At 41.7% G+C, this 20,506-nt stretch overlaps 5 protein-coding genes across 5 annotated transcripts; 1 reads left to right on the forward strand and 4 right to left on the reverse strand.

Annotated features, from left to right (window-relative positions):
• Nucleotides 1-1,150: 1,150 nt before the first annotated feature.
• ATC70_004564 (uncharacterized protein) lies at nucleotides 1,151-4,093 on the reverse strand (the record flags this gene model as incomplete). The annotated part of the gene is made up of 9 exons (XM_064823866.1): nucleotides 1,151-2,081; nucleotides 2,131-2,236; nucleotides 2,287-2,604; nucleotides 2,662-2,988; nucleotides 3,053-3,374; nucleotides 3,444-3,536; nucleotides 3,591-3,789; nucleotides 3,847-3,974; nucleotides 4,025-4,093. The coding sequence occupies 9 exons, from the start codon at nucleotides 4,091-4,093 to the stop codon at nucleotides 1,151-1,153; spliced, it is 2,493 nt and encodes an 830-aa protein (XP_064688691.1).
• A 238-nt stretch (nucleotides 4,094-4,331) lies between these two features.
• On the reverse strand, nucleotides 4,332-6,908 carry pzh1_2 (serine/threonine protein phosphatase Pzh1; the record flags this gene model as incomplete). The annotated part of the gene is made up of 4 exons (XM_064823867.1): nucleotides 4,332-4,614; nucleotides 4,668-6,593; nucleotides 6,644-6,765; nucleotides 6,822-6,908. The coding sequence occupies 4 exons, from the start codon at nucleotides 6,906-6,908 to the stop codon at nucleotides 4,332-4,334; spliced, it is 2,418 nt and encodes an 805-aa protein (XP_064688692.1).
• Nucleotides 6,909-7,785: 877 nt separating this feature from the next.
• Nucleotides 7,786-11,930, forward strand: ATC70_004566 (uncharacterized protein; the record flags this gene model as incomplete). The annotated part of the gene is made up of 10 exons (XM_064823868.1): nucleotides 7,786-7,942; nucleotides 8,056-8,183; nucleotides 8,254-8,628; nucleotides 8,696-8,909; nucleotides 8,995-9,163; nucleotides 9,226-10,751; nucleotides 10,808-11,220; nucleotides 11,287-11,642; nucleotides 11,718-11,796; nucleotides 11,859-11,930. The coding sequence occupies 10 exons, from the start codon at nucleotides 7,786-7,788 to the stop codon at nucleotides 11,928-11,930; spliced, it is 3,489 nt and encodes a 1,162-aa protein (XP_064688693.1).
• A 2,480-nt stretch (nucleotides 11,931-14,410) lies between these two features.
• Nucleotides 14,411-17,812, reverse strand: ATG26_1 (Sterol 3-beta-glucosyltransferase; the record flags this gene model as incomplete). The annotated part of the gene is made up of 1 exon (XM_064823869.1): nucleotides 14,411-17,812. The coding sequence occupies one exon, from the start codon at nucleotides 17,810-17,812 to the stop codon at nucleotides 14,411-14,413; it is 3,402 nt and encodes a 1,133-aa protein (XP_064688694.1).
• Nucleotides 17,813-18,288: 476 nt separating this feature from the next.
• rrp4 (Exosome complex component rrp4) lies at nucleotides 18,289-19,731 on the reverse strand (the record flags this gene model as incomplete). The annotated part of the gene is made up of 1 exon (XM_064823870.1): nucleotides 18,289-19,731. The coding sequence occupies one exon, from the start codon at nucleotides 19,729-19,731 to the stop codon at nucleotides 18,289-18,291; it is 1,443 nt and encodes a 480-aa protein (XP_064688695.1).
• Between the last annotated feature and the right edge of the window lie 775 nt (nucleotides 19,732-20,506).

Here is a 20,506-nt window from a genome sequence, read left to right on the forward strand (position 1 = left end):
AATATTGCCCTGACCAAAAAATCGTCACCAGATTTTTTGCTTGCTATCACAGGCATATTTTGAAGGAAAATCCATGATTTTGCATGATACCCTTTTTTGGCCATATCTCGACAAATACTCACCAGATTCGCACAAAACAAAGACTATTCAATATCTTTACGTTGCATTTATTATGCTGTAAGGACTATGGATACGAAATGTACGTTCCCTTCATGAATTCGCTTAAGGCCTTATATTCTATTATTAGCTGCTACAACAAGTAGGCGACTTTTTGAAGTTCTTGGAATTAATCTGTAAAAACTATAACGTTGTATAGAGAATTGGTAGGGAAACGGAAGATGTTCGGCTTTAGGCTCAGGTTCACTTGGTGAAATCCAGCGTTACGGGCCTTTGAAAATCAATTATTTGAATTGTTTGCGTCTTGTATTTTTGTAATTCATAGAAAACAAACTCGATGCGATTAACCACACACCTGTTGATGCTTAGGATTCCTAGCTGTGAATGAGACATACATTATTAATGTTTACAAATCTTTTAATTTTATCAAAACTATAAGAGATGGGAACTTCCTGTCGACAATCTGCTTCTGAAGAGGGTGATTGTTTAAAATAAATTCAAGCGATTTCTCTCATAAAAGCCGCTGCAGATTTAACAGGCATCGATCTCCTTCCCCTTAGATGATACTTCACAGATAAAACTGATAGAAAGCCTCTTACCCAAAGGTGTACTTGCTAGAATTGACGCTATGATAGAATGCGTAGTCTCTTGTTGTTGGTCTCAAGTGCACATTAATGTTTATGCAAGACAGATTTAGTCCAATTACATGAATGTTATCGTGCCATTGATTACAGCTCTGTAAGCGAGAACTAGGAATAGATTGTAATTTAAGATTATACTTCATTTCTATAGTGAAAATGGCTCTTTCACAGTATCTTGATACCAATGTTAACAAAACAATGCAATAATCAACAAAATTGAAGCCAATTGAACATGCGCGTTGTAGTAGTATTCAATAGTTGAATGTGGTAAATGATGGATGAATATATATTATACTAAGGGATAGTAGTAGGGTAGAAGCTAAAAGATAGAGGATAAATGTCAATAGATTTGTGAAATAATATTTTTGTTGTATTTGGTTATTATCGTATGACTAAGGTATGGTTGAGGTGGAGGAAGTAATATTGATGTTACCACCTCCATTGGTATTACTGCGATAATTTAATATAGGTACACGGGGGATGTCTGGCACAGGAATAGCGGTAGCAGCAGCAGCAGCATCTGCACGTAATTGGTTTGATGAAAGTTTACGCCTTGACAAGACTTTTTTACCAGTTGTTGCTGATCGACGCAGTTTGGGCACTGGAGGTGCATTATCAGGGTCCAATGCAAGCCAATCGTACGAGGGAACTGTCGCACTTTTGATGGTAGGGATATGGTGATCTGAGTGATTATTCTGCGATTGAGATGAACCCGTAGATGACATGCTACCTGTGTTCACCTTCAACCCCTTTCCTTGAAAATGGGCCTGGTACTTTTTTCTTTCGACGCTCGTAGACCGAGAAGGTGTTTCTTCTTGGCGCTCTTCCTCCAATGGTGGTGGTGACGATGTCGTAGGCTTGGGTATAGCTATGGCTTCCTCTGGTTCATTATAATGATGCAGTAAAACACTGCTGTCGTTGCTACTGGTAGTAACGGATTTTATCATAAAATCGTCTTCCGTGCCATCATCGTCCTCATCTTGAATGACAAACGAATATTCACTTTCAGTCTCTTCATGATGAGCACCAGTTGGGCTATCCGGTGATTGAATGGTCATTGCATATCGATTTGGTTCATGATGGTGTTCATCACTTGATTGATGGAAGCCGTATTCAATATCACCTGTGATAGCGGAATTGTTATGAAGATCTTTGTTGGCAAAGATATCTTGGCTGTTCATGATCAAATCCTCCAACACACAGTCCTTGGCCCATTCGCCTGGTGAATTTTGAGCATGGTTCAAGTCTTGAAAGATGGCTGGCGTGAATATAAGTGTCAAATTGTTGGTTGTCATTTTGTTCTTTTCCACATGAGCATGAAGTCTATATCAAATTAGCTCACTTTTTTTTTTGAGATGGGTTGGTACATTACTTTGATAAGTGGTGTATCAGAGCCTTCAACGTATCGTAATTTGCTGGTGGCAATTTCAGTAATCTTGTCAGCAGATTCATTAAACGTAGCTCTTGGTCAGGGATTTCTATCTTGATGGTTAGCATGGTTTCTTTTGCTAGTCTTTTGTGCACTTACGAGAGTAAACTAATCGATCTGTCAACTTGAAAGGGAACAGCGGTGATTTGAGCTCTCGCAGGAAAATTTTGATTACTGAGGCAATGCTGACAACATCCTCAGGAACATCATTCTGTCCGATGATTACAGCCTCTTCGTCCAATTCAAAAGCATGCTTAATCTTTTCCATGTTGCTTTGCTTTCCACTCACACGATAGATGCCTTCTTTTTCTAAACCACCTAGTCTTTCAATGGCATTGATACATTTTGTGATGAGCAACGGTGGCGACCTGTTTCTTTGCTGGGCGTATTCGGTCAGAGAAGTTCCAAATATCAAATCTACACAAGGTTAGAAGCGGACTCATCTTTCAAAAGATAGGAAAGGCTGAGGCTTACCCTTGCAAACACCAACATGATGGTTCTCGTAATAAATCGGCTCAGGCTTTGGATATTTTTTCACCACAGCTGTCGACGAAGCATTGAACTTTTTTGCTTCATGTTCGTTATTGATCTTATCTACACTTGCCAGTAAATTGTTGACTGGATGCTGTCCTTGTTCCAGTTGACGCAGATCAGCTTTCAATGCCGCTTGGAGCATGTTCTTCACTTTGTCGGATTTCTCTTTCAACGAAGCTTGCACATTATGTAGAATATGGAGATTGGTAGCGTCGATCTTGATAGCCATTGTACTTAATTCACGTACAACATTACGATAGTTAGTATCTATTAGGTCAGCGCTTTTAAGGTTATATTTTTCTCATACATATATTAAAGCGATTTGTCTTACCAGCCTCGCCTACTTCCACTTTTAGTTTTGCCATTTTGATATTTCTACTGGTAGCATCTTCAGGCTTATTCAAATGCCGTTTCATGAATCTCTCAATACGGCTACTCTGCGTTGCATTCACCACATCAGCAAACTTTCGTGTGCGGTCATCGTCCATGCTCATCGCTCTTGATTCCAGTAAGTCGTCGCTGTGCTGAGATGTCAGTGTAGATCCCACAGATAACGTAGGTGTCATTGGTGTCATCAACATAGGAGAGGCTACAGCTGTACCACCGGCAGATCGTTCAATTTCGTCCCATTTCTGAATGTAAATTTCGTGTGCCTATAATTAATGTATCACCTTGGATGTTAGTATAAAATGAATGCTGTGTTTCTTGTAAGCTTGACTTACAGTTGGTAGCTTTTTCAACCTTGCTATTAGATAGTCGCCGTTAACATGATTCATCCAGGCTTTGTTTTTGTCAAATGATTTTTGCTGGTCATTCTGTTTGTGTGCGTCAGTAATGGAAATATCACACAGCTCCTTTCCAGCACTCACTCGAAATTGCACCAAATTCTCACATTGCTGTTTGAGTTGCTCAATGTACATTTCCTTGAGAGGCTTTTGCTGCTCTGCTAAACCGACATAGTTCATGAAATTCATTTGAATCAGGTTTTTTTCGCTAGGAACACAGCACTTTTGTATATTCTTGGTCATTGTCGATAAATCATCCAGGTACCTCTGCTCCAAATTGATTCTATGTTCAAAAGGTAGGTTAAGGTTGCTTTTATCATGACTCCATCTTGAGTATTACCTCTGCTTCAAGTACTCAATAATGTAGCTTGTGTCTCTAAGGATTAGATTTGATGCAATTGCATCAATTTCTTTTGAAGGGGCTACTATCAAATCATGTATGATTTTGTCTTGCCCTGTAAACACAATCTGCCGTAGAGTTTAGTGCCTGCCACTGTCGTAACGGATATACACCTTACTTGCTCTTTCTGGGGCATTGCGGTTACTGGCTTGGCTTTGTGTGCCTTTTTGTGTGTGATTGCCGCCATTCAATAATGTTGCGAAAGAGAGAAAGAGGAAGAGAGAGCATGCTGCTCCTACTGAAAATATTAATATGAAAATTTCTTGTGCTGGTGTAACTTTTTTGCAGTGTTGTAAATTATATGAATACGGTCCATTTGCTGTTGTTTTTTAAAATTAATATTTATGCAATTTATTGGTGTTTCAATAGTATAAAATAAAGGAGAAGAGATAGAAAGGAATGTAGTAGTAGTAATAGTAGATGATTTAGATACGGTAAACCATACCGTCGCTGTAAAAGATTTGATTCAGTGTGGACATTTGCTGCAGTGCTTCCTCTGTCTCGATAGCTGAGAAGTCGTCTGAGCCCATTTCTTGGTTGATTTGCATAAACACATCACTGAATGAAACGCCTGTTGCACCTGCATCATCAGCATTATTAAGCACAGTAATTAGCTTTTCCTTGAATAGGTTGAATCTGCTTTGAGAAAGTGGTTGATCAGAGTCTTCTTCCATGGCGTCTCCAGTGTTGTTGTTGCTATTATTATTACTGCTATTTATAAGTCATTTGCCTCCTCAAAATAAATATGCATGAAATTTTACCTCTCTACGTCCTCCATCATTTCATCTTGGTCGTCATCGTCATTAGCACCGTCGGCTGCCTCTTCTTCGTTATCAGATTCTGACGAGCCAAAGCCCTCCTCGTCATCTGATTTGGCCATTCTTCTACGCTTAACATTTCGGACACGAATCACCTCTTGGAACATGGCGAATCTCAGTACTTCTGCGGCTGCTTTAGCATCCTTGTCTTCCACTGTCTTGCTTAATCTAGCTTTAGCGTGTGCTGCAGAGAGACGAATCAAGGTTTCCAATGTACGGGCAGTGATGGGTGCTGTCTTCTTTCGCATGGGATCGTCTTCTTTGTGATTTCTAAGAGATGTGTATTCGTTGATGATTCTATCGGTAGCGCGCTTTGTTAAGGTGGGCTGAACAATGTTTTTGACGTAATAAATGTATTTCTTGAGGAAGCTTGATTTGAGAATCTTTGTTGTGCTTGACACACCAGCATGCAAGTGCTGGTTGAATTTTTCGTAAATCTCTTCATCCTCCATTGCTTCATCCTCTGGTTCTTCGCCCATAATATCGTCAATGGCCTCCATAATGGGGGCACCTTCTTCAGCTCCAGGTTGAACATAACGATGCATTCTCAGCACATGCTCTGAGATCTGTCTGTCTCTGATTTCATCCAGCGAGTCTGTGACAATAAACAGCAAATCAAAACGAGAAAGCAGCGAATCAGGAAGTGCAATGTTCTTTGCTGGATCCTTTGTCAAGTCGTACATGCCGTAGATGGGATTGGCAGCTGCGACAACACTGCATCGAGCGTTCAGAGAGGTGTGGATACCAGCCTTTGCAATAGTGACAGTTTGCTGTTCCATGACTTCGTGGATAGCCACACGATCCACATCACTCATTTTGTCAAACTCATCAATACACACAACACCACGATCAGCCAACACCATGGCGCCTGCTTCCAAACGTCTTTCGCCAGTGTCCTTGTCTGTGGTAACGGCAGCTGTCAAACCAACACCAGAGGAACCACGACCAGTAGTAGCAATGGCGAGGGGTGCAATATTCAAGACGTATCTCAAAATCTGAGACTTGGCAGTAGATGGATCACCCACCATCAACATATTGATATCACCTCTGATATGAGTTCCGTTTTCCAAATTCTTCTCAACACCACCCAACAGCATCATCAACACTGCCTTCTTGATATACTCGTGGCCCCAAATAGAAGGTGCCAATGATTGCGCCAAAATGTTGAATGAGTTTCTCTTGCGAGCCAGTTCTGTAATATGAGTGATATCTCTGTCGGTAATGACAGGTGCCGCAATGCCGCCACCTGCTTTGGTGCTCAAAAGACTAATTTCGTTACATAGGATGACAGTCTTGAAGGTGGAGCTGCTTTGGCTAGCATTTCTGTTACCTAGTGAGCGATAGATACCCACAATGGACACACGGTCTCCAGGCTTGGCTCTGTCCACAAGGTCGTCGTCTAGAATGACATCCACAGATCGAGGCAGTTGACCAGCAGGTGCACGTTCTGGCATTTCTTGAATACTGAGAGACTGGTGATCGCGGTAAGTGCTGTAGCCGAATTCAGTGATAAGAGGGTTGCCGTTGTCGTCTGCAGTGGGATACACAGCGCCCGTAGGGACTGGATTGCCAGGTGTAGTGGCATCACGATACTCACGCATGTAATGACTGTTGGTCTTCTCGGCGTAGTGAACGGATTTGAGCACTTTGGGACGCACGAGAGAGCAGCGAGTGACGATGCCCTCGATACAGACAAACTTGCCCAAGTACATGGCACGCAGCGTACGAGGGTTCACATAATTGTCACCAAAACTTCCCTTGAATCCAACATAGAAAGGCTGTTCCGTCAACTCGGGCTTGACAGCCTTGACCATGTTCATCAAAGCAGCATCAAAAGCAGGCAAACATTCGGCAGGGTTGTTCATTAATCTACAGACATGTTAATGGAGTCGCTTCAGTGTGTCTCTGCGTATATTTACTCCATTGCTAATTCACGATCCCATTGACGAAGAGCATCGATACTGACAATCAAACGACGGCTCTTTGCAAGAAACAGAGTCTCCAATTGATCCACATAGGCACCTTTTTCGTTGGCGTGATTCTACAAGAGAGATTAGGCACCGCACTTTTACTAGATCGCATCCAGGGATCATTTACATCAAATTTAAGGAATTCTTCAAACTGTTCAGTGCGCTGTTTAGCTACGTTATCAGCCAAGGGGACCTCAGTGTATGTGTCAGCCATGATGTACGGAAAAAGAGAAAAGGAAGGGGAGATGTGTCTATCAAACGCGGTTGACCGAAATCTCAAAAACAAATTTTTTTGGACCTTGTTTTCCTGTCGCGACGTCCTGATTAGGCGTTTCGTATAGTCACATCCATTCTGTGGCCTTGAGGGGAGAATTGCAAGCAAGCTTATAGATTTGTACATGTGGTGCCTGATCTCTACATGTGATCCATGAATCTACTATTCTGTCAATGTAGACATCATCTTAGAAATGCTTCATGGCAGCCTTTCATATCATGGCGTCTGCTGCTTGTATCCAATGTCGAGCTGAATGTTGGATGTAGAATATTGGAAAGGCAGTTTGTAGTAACTTGCACTACCAGCCTCTACAATGTCCAGATTACATTACTGTAATCGATGAGACACACACTATCCAGTGCTTTACAAGCAATGTTGGTGCCTGGTACAAGACGTAGAGTGTATGAGCAATAGCAATGCTTTTGCCAACATTGGAGCAGCAGTAATCTCCAGAACACCATCTTTAAAGACTGCTGCTCTAGTGCTGGCAAGTATTGATAAACTGTATCGGGTTAATAGACTCTGCTAGAATGTTCTCTTTGCAAAAATAGCTCTGCTTGAGCATATCTGATACAATCTAATGTGACAGAACTGGGTATATGAAGATTTTTACAGCCAAACTAGAAGCCTATCAGGATGACGTACAGTAAAGATGGGGCCAATCAATCCTACAAAAAGAAATGAATTTGTAATATTTTCTTCTGTGTCTCTTTGTTATCTTTTTACACGCAAACTACAGCACACACACACCTCTCTCTCTCTCTCTCTCTCTCTCTCTCTCTCTTACACTTTAGTGAATATATCTGAAACTGCCAAAATGGCATTTGAAGGTGAAGTGACAGAAAACAAACAGCTTCCCCCCTTTCCAGACAAGATACAGCAACCTCAAGACTATGCTGAATATTGGACAATGGACAGAGTCATACGATGGCTTGATGTGAATGACTTCAAGCCTGCTATTGACGTATTCAAAGGTAAGTTTCTGTTTGCTCCTATGTTTGAGAACAGTCTCTCCTATTTTCATTGTATATTAACCTCTTGCTTCCCTTTTTCCCTTTCCACCTTTTTTTTTCCTTCTTTTCTACAGCTAAACATATTTGTGGAAGAGTGTTTCTGGACATTGATATGTCTTATTTGATGACTTTTCAAAACGAGTTGGTACTCTCTTATACAGAGAAACGTAAGCTTGCACATGCCATAAAAGCACTTCGAGCAGTAAGATCAATGAATAAGCATTTTTTAGACTCGATTCCATACTGATTTCACTTTTATTTGTTTGCACTAGACCGAAGATCACTATCAGATCAACAATGTCAATAATCTGCCTCGCTCAGCAACGAATAACCGCTTCAACAATGGCTCGAGATATGCTATACCAACCAATGCAGATAGACTACCGACATCTGAATCTGTCATTCCGTTGATCCCAGAGAGAAAATCATCGAATAACGAGCAAGTGTTGGATTGGATGAAGTCATTTAATATACCAAAGCGTCCAATTGTTGCAACAACCAATGTACGCACAAGCAATCGACCGTCTATTCCAGCTAGCACAAGTCGCTATCCAATCAGTCCAAGCAGCCCACGAGTCGCAGAGAGCGATGGCACATGGAAGTTTGTGAGAAGAAGGCCAGGCGTCTCTAACAGCAACTCATACATGGTAAATAGCGAAATGTGCACCCACTATCATGATAAAAAAAACCTAATCTATACGTTTGACTGTGTAGGATCACCCTGTTCAAATTACTCCTCCTCCTCCACCACCTCAACAGCAGCCTCAGCAGAGCATTCATGTCACCAAAGATTCAGACACCTTCCACAGCTTACATGTTACTGGAATGCATGATCCTCGTCTGATCAAAAATTCTATTCTCAGAAAATTAGGATTGGAAGGCAAATGTGAAAGATATCTCTTTTTCCATGAAAATGGAAAGCATTCTGGTAAGTTCTTGGATAAGGAGCAGTTGGGGCTTTGTTTAGGGGACAACATTAGAGTAGCTAACTCTTTTTTTTTTCTCTGCTATAGAAACTGCCTTATCAGACAGCGAATTATCTCATATATGTCAGATCTCAGACCATAGCTCTACCAACAGAATACTGGTCAAGCCTGCAGATCATGCATTAGAGCATTATAGGTCGTATTCTAAAGATGGAACAAATTGTTATGATTTTGCTGTACAAGGAGGTTATCAGAGGTAACATTGAGAAACAGCTATTATTACACGGAGTACATTCTGACAAACAACCTAATATACAGACGTTATGTGGGCCAACAATACACTACTACACCAACAAGCAATAATTACAGTAGTGATTACGACTTAAATGTCAATCGAGCTCGTTATGACAATAGCGGCATGGTCTCTCCTATAAACGGAAACAGTCAATTTACAATCGCTTCACCTCAGGAAGGCATGGAAGACAGCAGAGATGACAGTGGATACTTTGATAAAACAGCCAGTCGAAAACATTCGATGGATGCTGATGCTGGTATCTGGTCAACACAGCCCTACCCAGCTGCCAATATCAATAATACCACCAACATGGATGCAAACAGTAGAACTCCTTATATCACTCCTCAATCTCAAAGAAGTAGCACCTCATCAACGAATGACAAATCACACTTGTGGCCTGTTCAGAGTACTTCGGATATGAGTTTGGGCTCTTCGTTGGGTGATGCAACTACAGCTGTCAATTCTGTGAATCCAAATACTTTGTGGCCTGTGCATCAAGACCAGCCTCTTCCTCCACCTCCACAACAACAGCAGCAACATACACCTTCTTTCTGGGCTGTTCCACCAAAACAACACCCTGAGGAAACCATCACAACGTCGCAATCCCTGTGGGCTATTCCTCCTTCGAACCAAAGAACAATGAGCGATTCTACTTGCGACCTGAAATCGGCTGCAGCTCCGGCATTAAACAAACCTGTCAATAACAACACACTCACATCCTCTGTGTCACTCTGGGCTGTTGCACCATCCACTGTCTCGGCACCTACGCCTTCGCCATCTCTGTGGGCCATTGCTCCTCAACAGCAAAAGGCCGCTTCTCCTCCTCCTCCTTCATCTCAGCAGCAAGAGGAAACCAATCCACCAGAGTCTCCTGTTCAGCAATTTGGTTCTGAAAACTTGAACCTACATCCAAGCATTTCTGCCAAGACTTATTCTCCACCGATGAACAAGCGAGGCGTCCAATTTACTACCGAGGTTGACGAGGATTCCGAACCTCATTCTGCAGCCAGCACAGCCAGCGCACCAGCTCTGGAGGAGGGCATTGAAAGCATATCCTTATCTGATCCTCCACTTGCTCATCATCACAGCCAACAACAGCTATCCATTGATACATCGTCTTCATCTACCATTGTTGGAGAACATTCACCCATTTCATCGCCTTCAGTTCAAGCTGAAGATGAAGAAAACTGGGCAGAACGTCCCTCTGTCGAGCGTTTGTACAAGGACATTGACAAGTATCTGCCTGGCCATGACTTAGATAAAGAAATCATTGTGGAACCCTCTACTACTGCTACCATTGTCACAGCAACCCAAGCACCCACTGGAGCTACTATCGTTGCTACTTTGCCCCCTGGTAGACGTTTAGGTGGCCATAAGAAATCCATTCGTAATGTCGCTCATGAAGCTCACAGGAATTGGCGTAACGCCGTGAATGTAATCCGTGCCAACAATCTGATCCGACGACGAAGCACCAAGATGTGGCATCGTGCAGTGGAGCAAGTGAAGCCTGGTATGAAGGCTAATCTTCAATCCAGCGATAGCAAACCTAGTAAGTGGATGAAGCTGAGCACTATCTAACCTCTATCTAACAACGCTTGCACACAGAATCTAAAAAACTACAATGGATCCGTGGTGAGCTTATCGGAAAAGGTTCGTTTGGTCGAGTATACCACGCATTGAATGTCGAGGCGGGTGAATGGATTGCTGTCAAGCAAGTAGATCTACCAACCACCAAAGCAGATTATGCAAATCCCCAGTTGAGGGAAACCAAAGACGCCTTGTTTCGTGAAATTTCGCTGCTGGAGGATCTTGACAATGAATACATTGTTCAATACCTTGGTTATGATGTGGACGAAGACGAAGGACATATCAATATCTTTTTGGAGTACGTTCCCGGCGGTAGTATCGCATCTTGTCTCAGCAAAACTGGTAAATTCGAGGTACCCCTTGTGCGCTTTTTCACGCAACAAATTCTCATGGGTCTTGCCTATCTCCATAACCGAAACGTCTTGCACAGAGTAAGTTTAGCACAGCGCTCTCCTTGTTGAGGCAGTACAATTAACACACGCACGTTTTGCAATTAGGATATCAAGGCGGGTAATATCTTGTTGGATCAGAATGGAATTTGTAAAATCACTGATTTTGGCCTCTCCAAATTGAGTGGACAAGACAAGGCTTACGACCCCCATTCCAACAATTCTGTTATGAGAGGCACTGTATTTTGGATGGCTCCTGAGGTTGTGAAAGGAACCAACTACAACGCCAAGGTGGACATCTGGAGTTTGGGCTGTACAGTGATTGAAATGTTGACAGGAAGTCACCCTTGGCTTGATCTCAATATGTTGGCTGCTTTGTACAGTCTAGGAAAGTATCAAGCTCCACCTATACCTGAAGATGTTCCTGAAGATGCACGAGATTTTCTGAGCAAGTGCTTTACAATGTAAGTTGGACATCCTTTTTACTCTTTCGCTACAGAGAGGGGGGAGTGACATTAACATCTGGATCATTTCTGTAGTAATCCTGAAGATCGACCCACAGCGGAGCAGTTATTGACTCATCCATTTGTTCAGCCAGATCCAACATTTGAATTCAGGGTAAGTCAGATATCAATGAATTCCTTGCTAATGTCAATGACTAAATTTCAAAATGAATATAGAAATATATGAAGAAGGTTGAAATCGAACGTAGAGCATCCAAAAGACTACAGCCTATTCCTGTTGAAAACTAATCATCCACATACACAGCAAAAAAAAAAAAAAAAAAAAAAAAAAAACTGTCAACACATTCACTCTAATTTACATTCACTTGTCACTAATTCAATCTACATTCATTCATCTACTATCACTAATTTACTTGATCATACTGGAACCAAAGAAAAAACAACAAAAAGAACAAGCACCTTCCTTCCCCTTAATACAGTCCCTAACTTACCTTTTACAATTGTCTTTTGTTGGGTAACATCATCGTTGCGTCCCTCTACAAAAATTCAACACTTACATCCTCCCCCTCCTAATCCATCCTCTACTTTCGCCCTAAATATTTTGTATTCTGATTTTCGTCTTCTTCCCTTAATAATGCTTCTCTACGTATAAAACACCGTCTTTTGTTTATGTATGAACATCTGATCATGAATTCAATCGCTGAGTACTTTCAAAGCTTTATTAGTAAGGAATTATGCATGCAATATCTTGGTGGTGAACCAAGTTGACTGAAGCAAACACAAAGAATATCCATTGGTACCTTTCAATTCGGAACACATTATTATTATAAGCTTCCAGCAGCGTCTATTTCCATAATAATAAGGCTTGCCAGCCACAAATAGTTTAAATCTCGTTCATTTATTCGCTCTCAAAATAGGAATTTTCGGTTCTTTTTCGACTTGGTTAAACTGTTTTGCCAAATTCGACTATGTGAAATCTACTAATCAGACTATGCTTCCTTAAGCTTTTTAGGAGTGCTTTTCAAGGTGCATCTAATGGTACTAATTTTAAGATGCGTTTTGAACAAACTTATTGAGTGATTTTTGAAAATATGAAACGACGTTTTAGGCCAAAATGTTGAGATTTTACATCGCAAGATTTCACAAAAGTGCTTTCAGGGGTTGCGCTGAATCGAGAGAAACATTTTGAATTAGTATATGCCTTAGCAAAAGTCTTCATTTTCGTGGTCAAAAACGCGATTGTTTAATTTTCGATGGAATCCATGAGGGGTGCCTCATGATTTTTTGTCATGTTTTTGAAGTCCCAAAAAAGTTGAGCAAAGATATCAGGAAGTAAGTGCTAGATGAGAGAAACAGTTTGGCGCTATTCTAACGGTCTGAAACGGCTTTTAACGCAAGAAATTGCAGTTCAAAGACATCCGAAATTTGCTGCATTTCACATATATTTGAGCAGTAAGAGGTATTGCAAGTATACTGGCCACTTGTGTGTGCAATTAGCTCGTAGATACAGACGTGGAGCATTGCAGGAGAATTGGGTACACAGTTACAGGCCGTTTGTGAAGGTCCTCACATGAACATGAAAAGTAAAAAATCCTGCATTAGGAAGATATTCGATGGAGCGTACAATGCCTTCATGAGATGGAATGATGCAGGTAAAGAGCCACCCCAAGCTTAGAAGTACTCGTAATTGATTTTTTGTATGCAAGGCTCCACGGTTATGTTGTACAGCAATAGATGCACAATATTCTTGCTATCTGTCGTGTGTGATCTTCGCTATATATATACTGTAAAACATTCTCATGCCCTTCCAATATTTTAAAGAATTGTGTGCCGTACAAGGTGAATACAACCACGAGCAAAGCTGGCAATGGGGAGGGGGTTTGGGGGAGGAACATAACGCGTCTAGTTCAACGCTTGATAGCATTGATTTATAGGGGGTTTTACCGTAGCGAAGCAAAGGTGCAAAGCCATGGTAATAAATCTAACAGTTGGTAACATTGACCTATATGAGGGCTTAGTTGCACCTACCAAAAATGTGATTCATGCTGTGTAAGTAAACTCTATAAAGCAATACATAACCAAATTTGGCAGCTTTCAAACCTTTATATCTTGACATGTAGGCCTTTAGGAACCACCGGAATGACGCCAAACAATTGTACTTTAGTAGTAGTAACTTCCTGGCACCTTTGCTCAACTTTTTGAAGACCCAAAAAAATGGTCAAAAAATCGATCAAAAAGCATGAGGTATCCCTCATGATTTTCATCGAAAATCAAACGATCGCATTTTCACCTTGAAAATGAAGACTTTTACTATGGTATATATCGAGTCAAAATGTTTCTTTCAACCTAAAGCAATTTTTGAAACCATTTTTATGAGGTCTTTATATGCAAAATTTCGACATTTTGGCCAAAAACCCTATTTCAAATTTTTTGGAATTGCTCAACAAATTCAGTCAAAACATCTACTCTACTTGGCATCATTGTAAGCGCCTTGAAAAGTACTCCAAGAGTGTATTAGGGAGCGTAGGGTGATCATCACAGTTTATATAGTCGAATATCTCAAAACAGATTTTTTTTTTTTTTTTTTTTTTTTTTTTTTTTTTAAATTTTGTTTATTGATTGATTCGCGTACACTGAGAGTAATAGGTCAGAGTGAAGAGGCGAGTGCAATTTAGATAAAGAATTGGATAACTATAAGCTAAAATATGAAGAATAATATACTAAACTAAACTATATAAAAAAAAAACTATCTAATAATTGGCTTTGGATTACAGGAGGGAATGGCACTGATCTTCCGCAATGGTCTGACGAACACTGGTTCGAATACTGGCCAATATCGCTGTATGGTCCATAGGAACATTGTCATAGATGAACCTCATGTGGGCAAGCCACAGTTGACCAAGGGTGATGATGAGGATTCGGAAAGGCTTGATTCCAGCAATTTGGCAATACCAAACGTTGGAGAAATCAAGTTGCAGAAGAGCCTCTTTAATATCTAGAATCGAGGTGGTAGGCCACAGAAACTCGAAGATGACTCCCTGCCAAACTTTCTCTTTAGAAGGACAATGAAAGAGGAGGTGACTTGGGGAATCGTTCATAGACAAACAAACTGGACAGAGAGGAGACACAAAGACTTTGGGCATAATAAAATGCAAAAATCGACGGTGAGGAATTCGACCCAGAATGAGACGGTATATCACATTACGTTGGACAGTGGTAAGAGACAGGGACCAAAAAAATTTCCAGCTGGACGCAGAGATTTTGCGCAATGCCAAAGGAGAGACCACAGACGAAAGGACAGCCCGACGAAATGCCTTAGCCGAGGCCTGAACATTACCAAGAGGTTGATCATCAAGAAGACGAAACTGCTCAATCAAAGGAGCAAATGAGACGACTGAATCCTCTAAAGGAGCTGGGCTACAGACTGGCTCGAAGTAAGGTTGAAACTGTAATTTCCCTGTCGCTAGGCCTTTGAACACTGTGGAGGGAGTTCTTTTCCAGGTGAGCAGAGAGGGGTCGCGAGTATCCTTCCAATGGACGAAATTGAGCCGGGAATCATACTGAAAAACGTCGGCCACCATCATTTCTTTGACACGAAGAGGAAGCACGAAGCTGGAGGAGAGAGGGACAAACACTGCAGCCTGCAGTGGCAACGCCATAGCTGTAGCTGTATTAATGCGGGCAGAGCCAAAAGAACGAGGGAGATAATCAACAGCACGATATATCATATCCACAGTGCCAGTTCGTTGTTTCAGTAACCCTTGAGAACGAGACGAGGGAAAAAGCAAAGGGATTTGGTGAAATTGGCAGTTGTTAACATTTCGAATGTGATGGCTGAGAAGAGATGACACAGGATGGGCATCAATGGTGGATTGATCATACACCAACAAAGGTTGCAACCATCGAAAGTACAACGCCGAAGCTTGTAGCTGGATGTCGATCACCCCGAGACCACCTTGTTCCTTTGGGAGGGTCCAGACAGACCATGGGATGACGGGGAATATGTTCTTTCTCAAAAATTGTATGGCAAGAGATCTCAGCTGTTTGAAGTCTGCCAGAGTCAACGGAGTAACCCGTAGGATGTACCAAAGTTTGGAGAGCAAAAGAGAGTTCAAGACAGTAGCTCGACCGACAACCGACAGTGATCGAGTAGAATGTATTTGAGTGGCAATTTTGATCTTTGTTACCAGCGAGCCCATGAAGTTGACACGTTGGAGACGACTTTGAACCAAAGGAAACCCCAAATAGATTAAAGGTACATCATCTTCAACGGAATGTAGATGATTGATGTGGATTTGAGCCAACGAGGTCTCCCAAATATCCCATGTATCTCTGCCAGATACCGAAAAGGCCTCCACCTTATCGTAGTTGAATTTGGCATTGGAAGCGCCGCAATACCTGGACATATGTATTTGCAACCGAGCGAGATCAGCAGAATCATGGACAAATACCAAGGCATCATCAGCATAACAAAGAAGCTTGGTTTGTTCAGTTCCCATAAGGTACCCTTGGAATTGACGATCGTTAATTATGGCCAACAAGAAGGGTTCAAAAGCTAGATTGTATAGGATTGGAGACAGTGGATCACCCTGCTTCAAACCTCTCAGTTTCGCCACTTCGGACGATAAGTGTCCATTGAGGTTGATGCGAATCAGGTTGTCACCCATTAACTTGTAGATGCATTTCACCAAAGGGCGGGGGAAGCCAAATTTCAGCAAGACGTGCCGAAGGTAGTCTAAATTTACACGATCATATGCCTTTTCTTGATCAAGGAGAAGGCCAATATCAGCATCCAAAGAGCCAAATGTAGGATCGTCGTCCCGTTGTTCCGCAACTGTCCATTTTCGTTGTGCGTCTTCCATGATTAGTTGACAAATCATACCATTTTCAGCAATATATCGTCCTGGAATGAATCCTAACTGGTGGCGGCTGATAAGCTGGGTAGAGACGTCCATGATACGCCGGTTGATGCATCGAGTAAAAAGCTTGTAATCCGAGTTGGCCAAGGATAAAGGTCGATAGTTTTTCATGTGAGCTGGATCGCCTTTCTTGTACAAAAGACACATAATGGTTTCGTTCCAAGATTTAGGAAACTTACCCTTCTGTAGAGCTGTGTTGAATACATCGGTGACAAGGGCATGCAACGGAGGATATTTCAAAACCAAGTACAGAATCTCGTAAGGCAGGCCATCTGGGCCAGGGCTGCTGAGTCTGCGGGTGTGTTTGCTATCTTCCAAGAGTTCTTCCATGTCGATTGATAACATCAGAGATTCCTGCTGTTCGCTAGAGATTTTCAAATGACCAGGAATGGATCGGATCAAGGTACTAAGAGCTACTGAATCAGTTGGGTCGGGAGTAAATAGAGTAGAGTAGAAGTTAGTCGCTATGGTGGAGATACCCTGTTGATCGCGACAGAGTTCATCAGTAGTGGGGTCCCTCAATTCAGTGATAGAGCGCTGATTCTCTCTGGCCAAAGCTCTCCTCTTCAGGAAACCAGCAGACTTCTCACCATTTTCCCTCCAAAACTTGCCGGCTTTGAGAATCTCAATTTCCGCTATAGTGTGTTGCAGTAGTTTGATTTGAGTATTGACATGATCTAGGCCTTGGAAAACCAAACCTCTATGCTTGTGTTGTCTCATCATCTTGTTTCGCTTGGACAGTAACTGATGCAGTTGTTTCTTCCTCCAATTCAGATCTTCTAATTGAAATGACTTGATGAAAATCTTGACTTCAGCTTTTACCCAATCCCACTGTTGTTGAGGAGTAGAAAAGGATTTGATTAGTGTAAATTGCTCTTCATTAGCCAAGAGAAATTCGGCTAATGCCTTGCGAAACTGTCGATTGCGAGCCAAAAATGGGTTAGCCTTCCAGCTGCCAGGTCCTCGTCCATTATTGTCTTGATACTTGAAAGTGAAGCCTAATAATTCATGATCCGTCCATTCTGGAGAGAGATACTGTTGATGGATACTAGGAATTTGATGATGAGCATTCGTACTGCAAAACACATAATCCAAGATGGCCGAGTTTCTCCCACTATGCCATGTTATCTGTTTGTCATCTCCAAAAATGTCAATGTAGTAGTCATCTAACAGATCCGTCCATTCCTTAGGGGCGCTAGACAATGTTCCGTCCATCCTTCGATCCTTGTATTGATAATTAAAGTCCCCCATAATAAAAGTGTTGTGTAGTGTGTTGGTAATAGTATCCTTAACAATGGGTATGTCAAGGAGTTCTGTATAAAAGGCTGATCGAGCTGATGGAAGCGATGATCGACCATATATGTTTAGAATAGTTGCAATTGGTGTTGTAGTTGTAGATTCCTGTATATCGCGAGTTAGGTGAACAGAAGCTAGTATATAGCGTCCCTCATCGATGCCTTCCGATATAAGATTAATTGTTAAATGTTTGTTGAGGGCTATGATGCCACAATGTTGTGTCCAGAGACTTGATTTGCTGATAAAATGATTATTGAGTATGTCAATTGATGTTGAGTTTGTAGCATGTGTTTCTTGTAACACCAGTATATCATATTCTAGTGTTCGAAGATATCGAATGAATTGTTGTCTTTTTTTGGGATTTTCTGATTTGATTAAGCCACGGCAATTGAGGGTGGCTATTTTGAGTTGATAGTGGATATTATTCATATTTAAAGATTGGTGGAAGGTGGTGTACCTGAAGGTGCAGGTGGTGTCAAATTCCTATCAATCGTATCCGTATCATCACCAGACATGCGCCTGGCATCACTGTGGGGGTTAGAGGTTTCAGCGTGTTGATATCTGGCATAACCGATATCTAAAGATCCTTCCTGGCGGGTTAACTTCTTCGCTGCTTTCGAGGGATCAAATTCAGGATGAGATCTGCGCACATCCTTGGAAACACTGTTTAATGCATCCGCATCAGAAAACTTTGTATTCGTGTTGTTCTCTTCCATAATGGTATCTCCAGTTATTTTGGTTTGTTGTTGAGAAGCTTCAGGGGAGGGTGCATCAGCATTAGGTTGAGGAGCATCCTGCATGATATGATCCTTGTCTTCTACTGGTTTGCTTCGACGTTCAGGATCGGCCCTCTTTGGGGGAGTAGGCTTGGCTCCCTTTCGTTCCTTGGGCTTAGCAGAAGTTCTGTCAACAGCACGAACCTTTGCAGGTACCGATTCTGCGTTGTTTCTATCACAATTCTTCGATACATGTCCACGTTTGTTGCAGTGGTAGCATATTGCCCATTTGTGGTAGTCTGGGCAGTCAGCACGACAGTGATCAGGTTTCTGACACTGGCGGCAAAAGGCTGGCATTTGATCCCATTGTAATAGGATTTGTCGCTGGTCATCTTCCTTCGAGCGAGTGTCCCAAATGATAACTCTCTTGAGAGGTTCCAAGTGTCGCTGTCCACCACATTCAACTCCAGCTTCATGTGAATCCATACATTCATTACCAGGAACATTGGATAAGGTGAGATTGAGGGTGACATATCCTTCACCTTGAAAGATACCAGTCTCTGTCTTGAAAATACCATGATCCAATACGTCTCCAAAACAAGAGAAGCGCTCCGCCATTTCTTTCTTCAGCTGGACAGCAGGAAGAAAAGGTAGCTTCTCCATAGTGATACGCACAATGTTGGCATCTTCGGTAAAAGAGGGAAAGCCCTTCAGGTAGGTCCCATCCTCCAAGGTAATTCCCTGTTCGATGAGAGTTTTTCGGCCAGCTGCATTTGGTAGCCAAAGAGTTTCCAAGAATTGGTGACCAAGGTAGTGTCTAGTTTGTTTTCGATATCCTAGAAAATCCTCATACAGATCATCTCTTTCTGCCTCTTCATTGAACTTGACAAGTGCCTTGTCCAAAAGAGTTCTATCTTTAACTGTAGTCAAGTCTATGAATACCGAGTCCTCTTCTATCCCATTCATGAATGGTCGAACCATTGCAATAGGTTTGGGAGGAGTGGTGTTAGCTGCAGACGCGTTCTGGATCGAGTCGGCAGGAGGGGTGATCAACGTAGGGTTGAATGAAACATTTTGCTGTTGTTGTCGTAGTTTGCCCTTCTTGTTGTTGCGAACGACATGAGTCCACAACTCAGGAAGTGGGTGTTGCGATGTCATTGATACAAAATAATTCTCAAAACAGATTAAAGAAGTCGTAAAAAGACGAAATCTGTCCAATCTTGAACAAAAAAAAAAATAAGCTGAGTTTAAATTAATTTTGGCAGGCTTCGCTGCTGCTGGCTGACCCAAATACGTTTCTGTTGATGACAATGATGATCGCGATGCTGATTGAATGAGAATTATGGAATTGAAAGGACAATTGAATAGCCCGAATACCTTTTTTGGGGAGGTTTGCCTCATGAAGGTGTCTTTTGCAGCGACAATATCTCAAAAAAAAACCCCTGTAGATCTTACACAAGTCCTGTATTTACCTATGACCAGCTTTATGTCGCCAGCTTAGTAAGAGCATCAGCAGCAGTGAATGATATGACATCTCTATTATCAGAAAATGGCAATTGTGATGTACAAATGCTGCATAAAACTTGAATTTTCTTTCATATCGTCTCAATAATAGGCTTTGTTTGATATCAGTGTAAGCAAAAAGGATGCTGAGGGAGATACCTCCTCTCCTCCTCCTGGTGGCTCTAATATAACCTTTCTTTTACTAACTAACAATAATAACAAATTGTTTAAACACTACTTGATATACCAAAATTTTAATATATCTGATTTAAAATGTCTTTGACGAGAGCCCACAGGGCGACGCCGACATCGAGCGTAGCGAGATAGGTCGGCTAGTTGTAATATACTGTATAAAAGGTGAGAGGATCACCCGTATGTGCAATACGTAATTGCAGAAAAACAATCTTAGAATGCTTGAATGAACGACACA

The sequence above is a fragment of the Mucor velutinosus genome, assembly GCF_035048745.1.
Source record: "Mucor velutinosus strain NIH1002 chromosome Unknown tig00001540, whole genome shotgun sequence".
Lineage (NCBI taxonomy): Eukaryota > Fungi > Mucoromycota > Mucoromycetes > Mucorales > Mucoraceae > Mucor > Mucor velutinosus.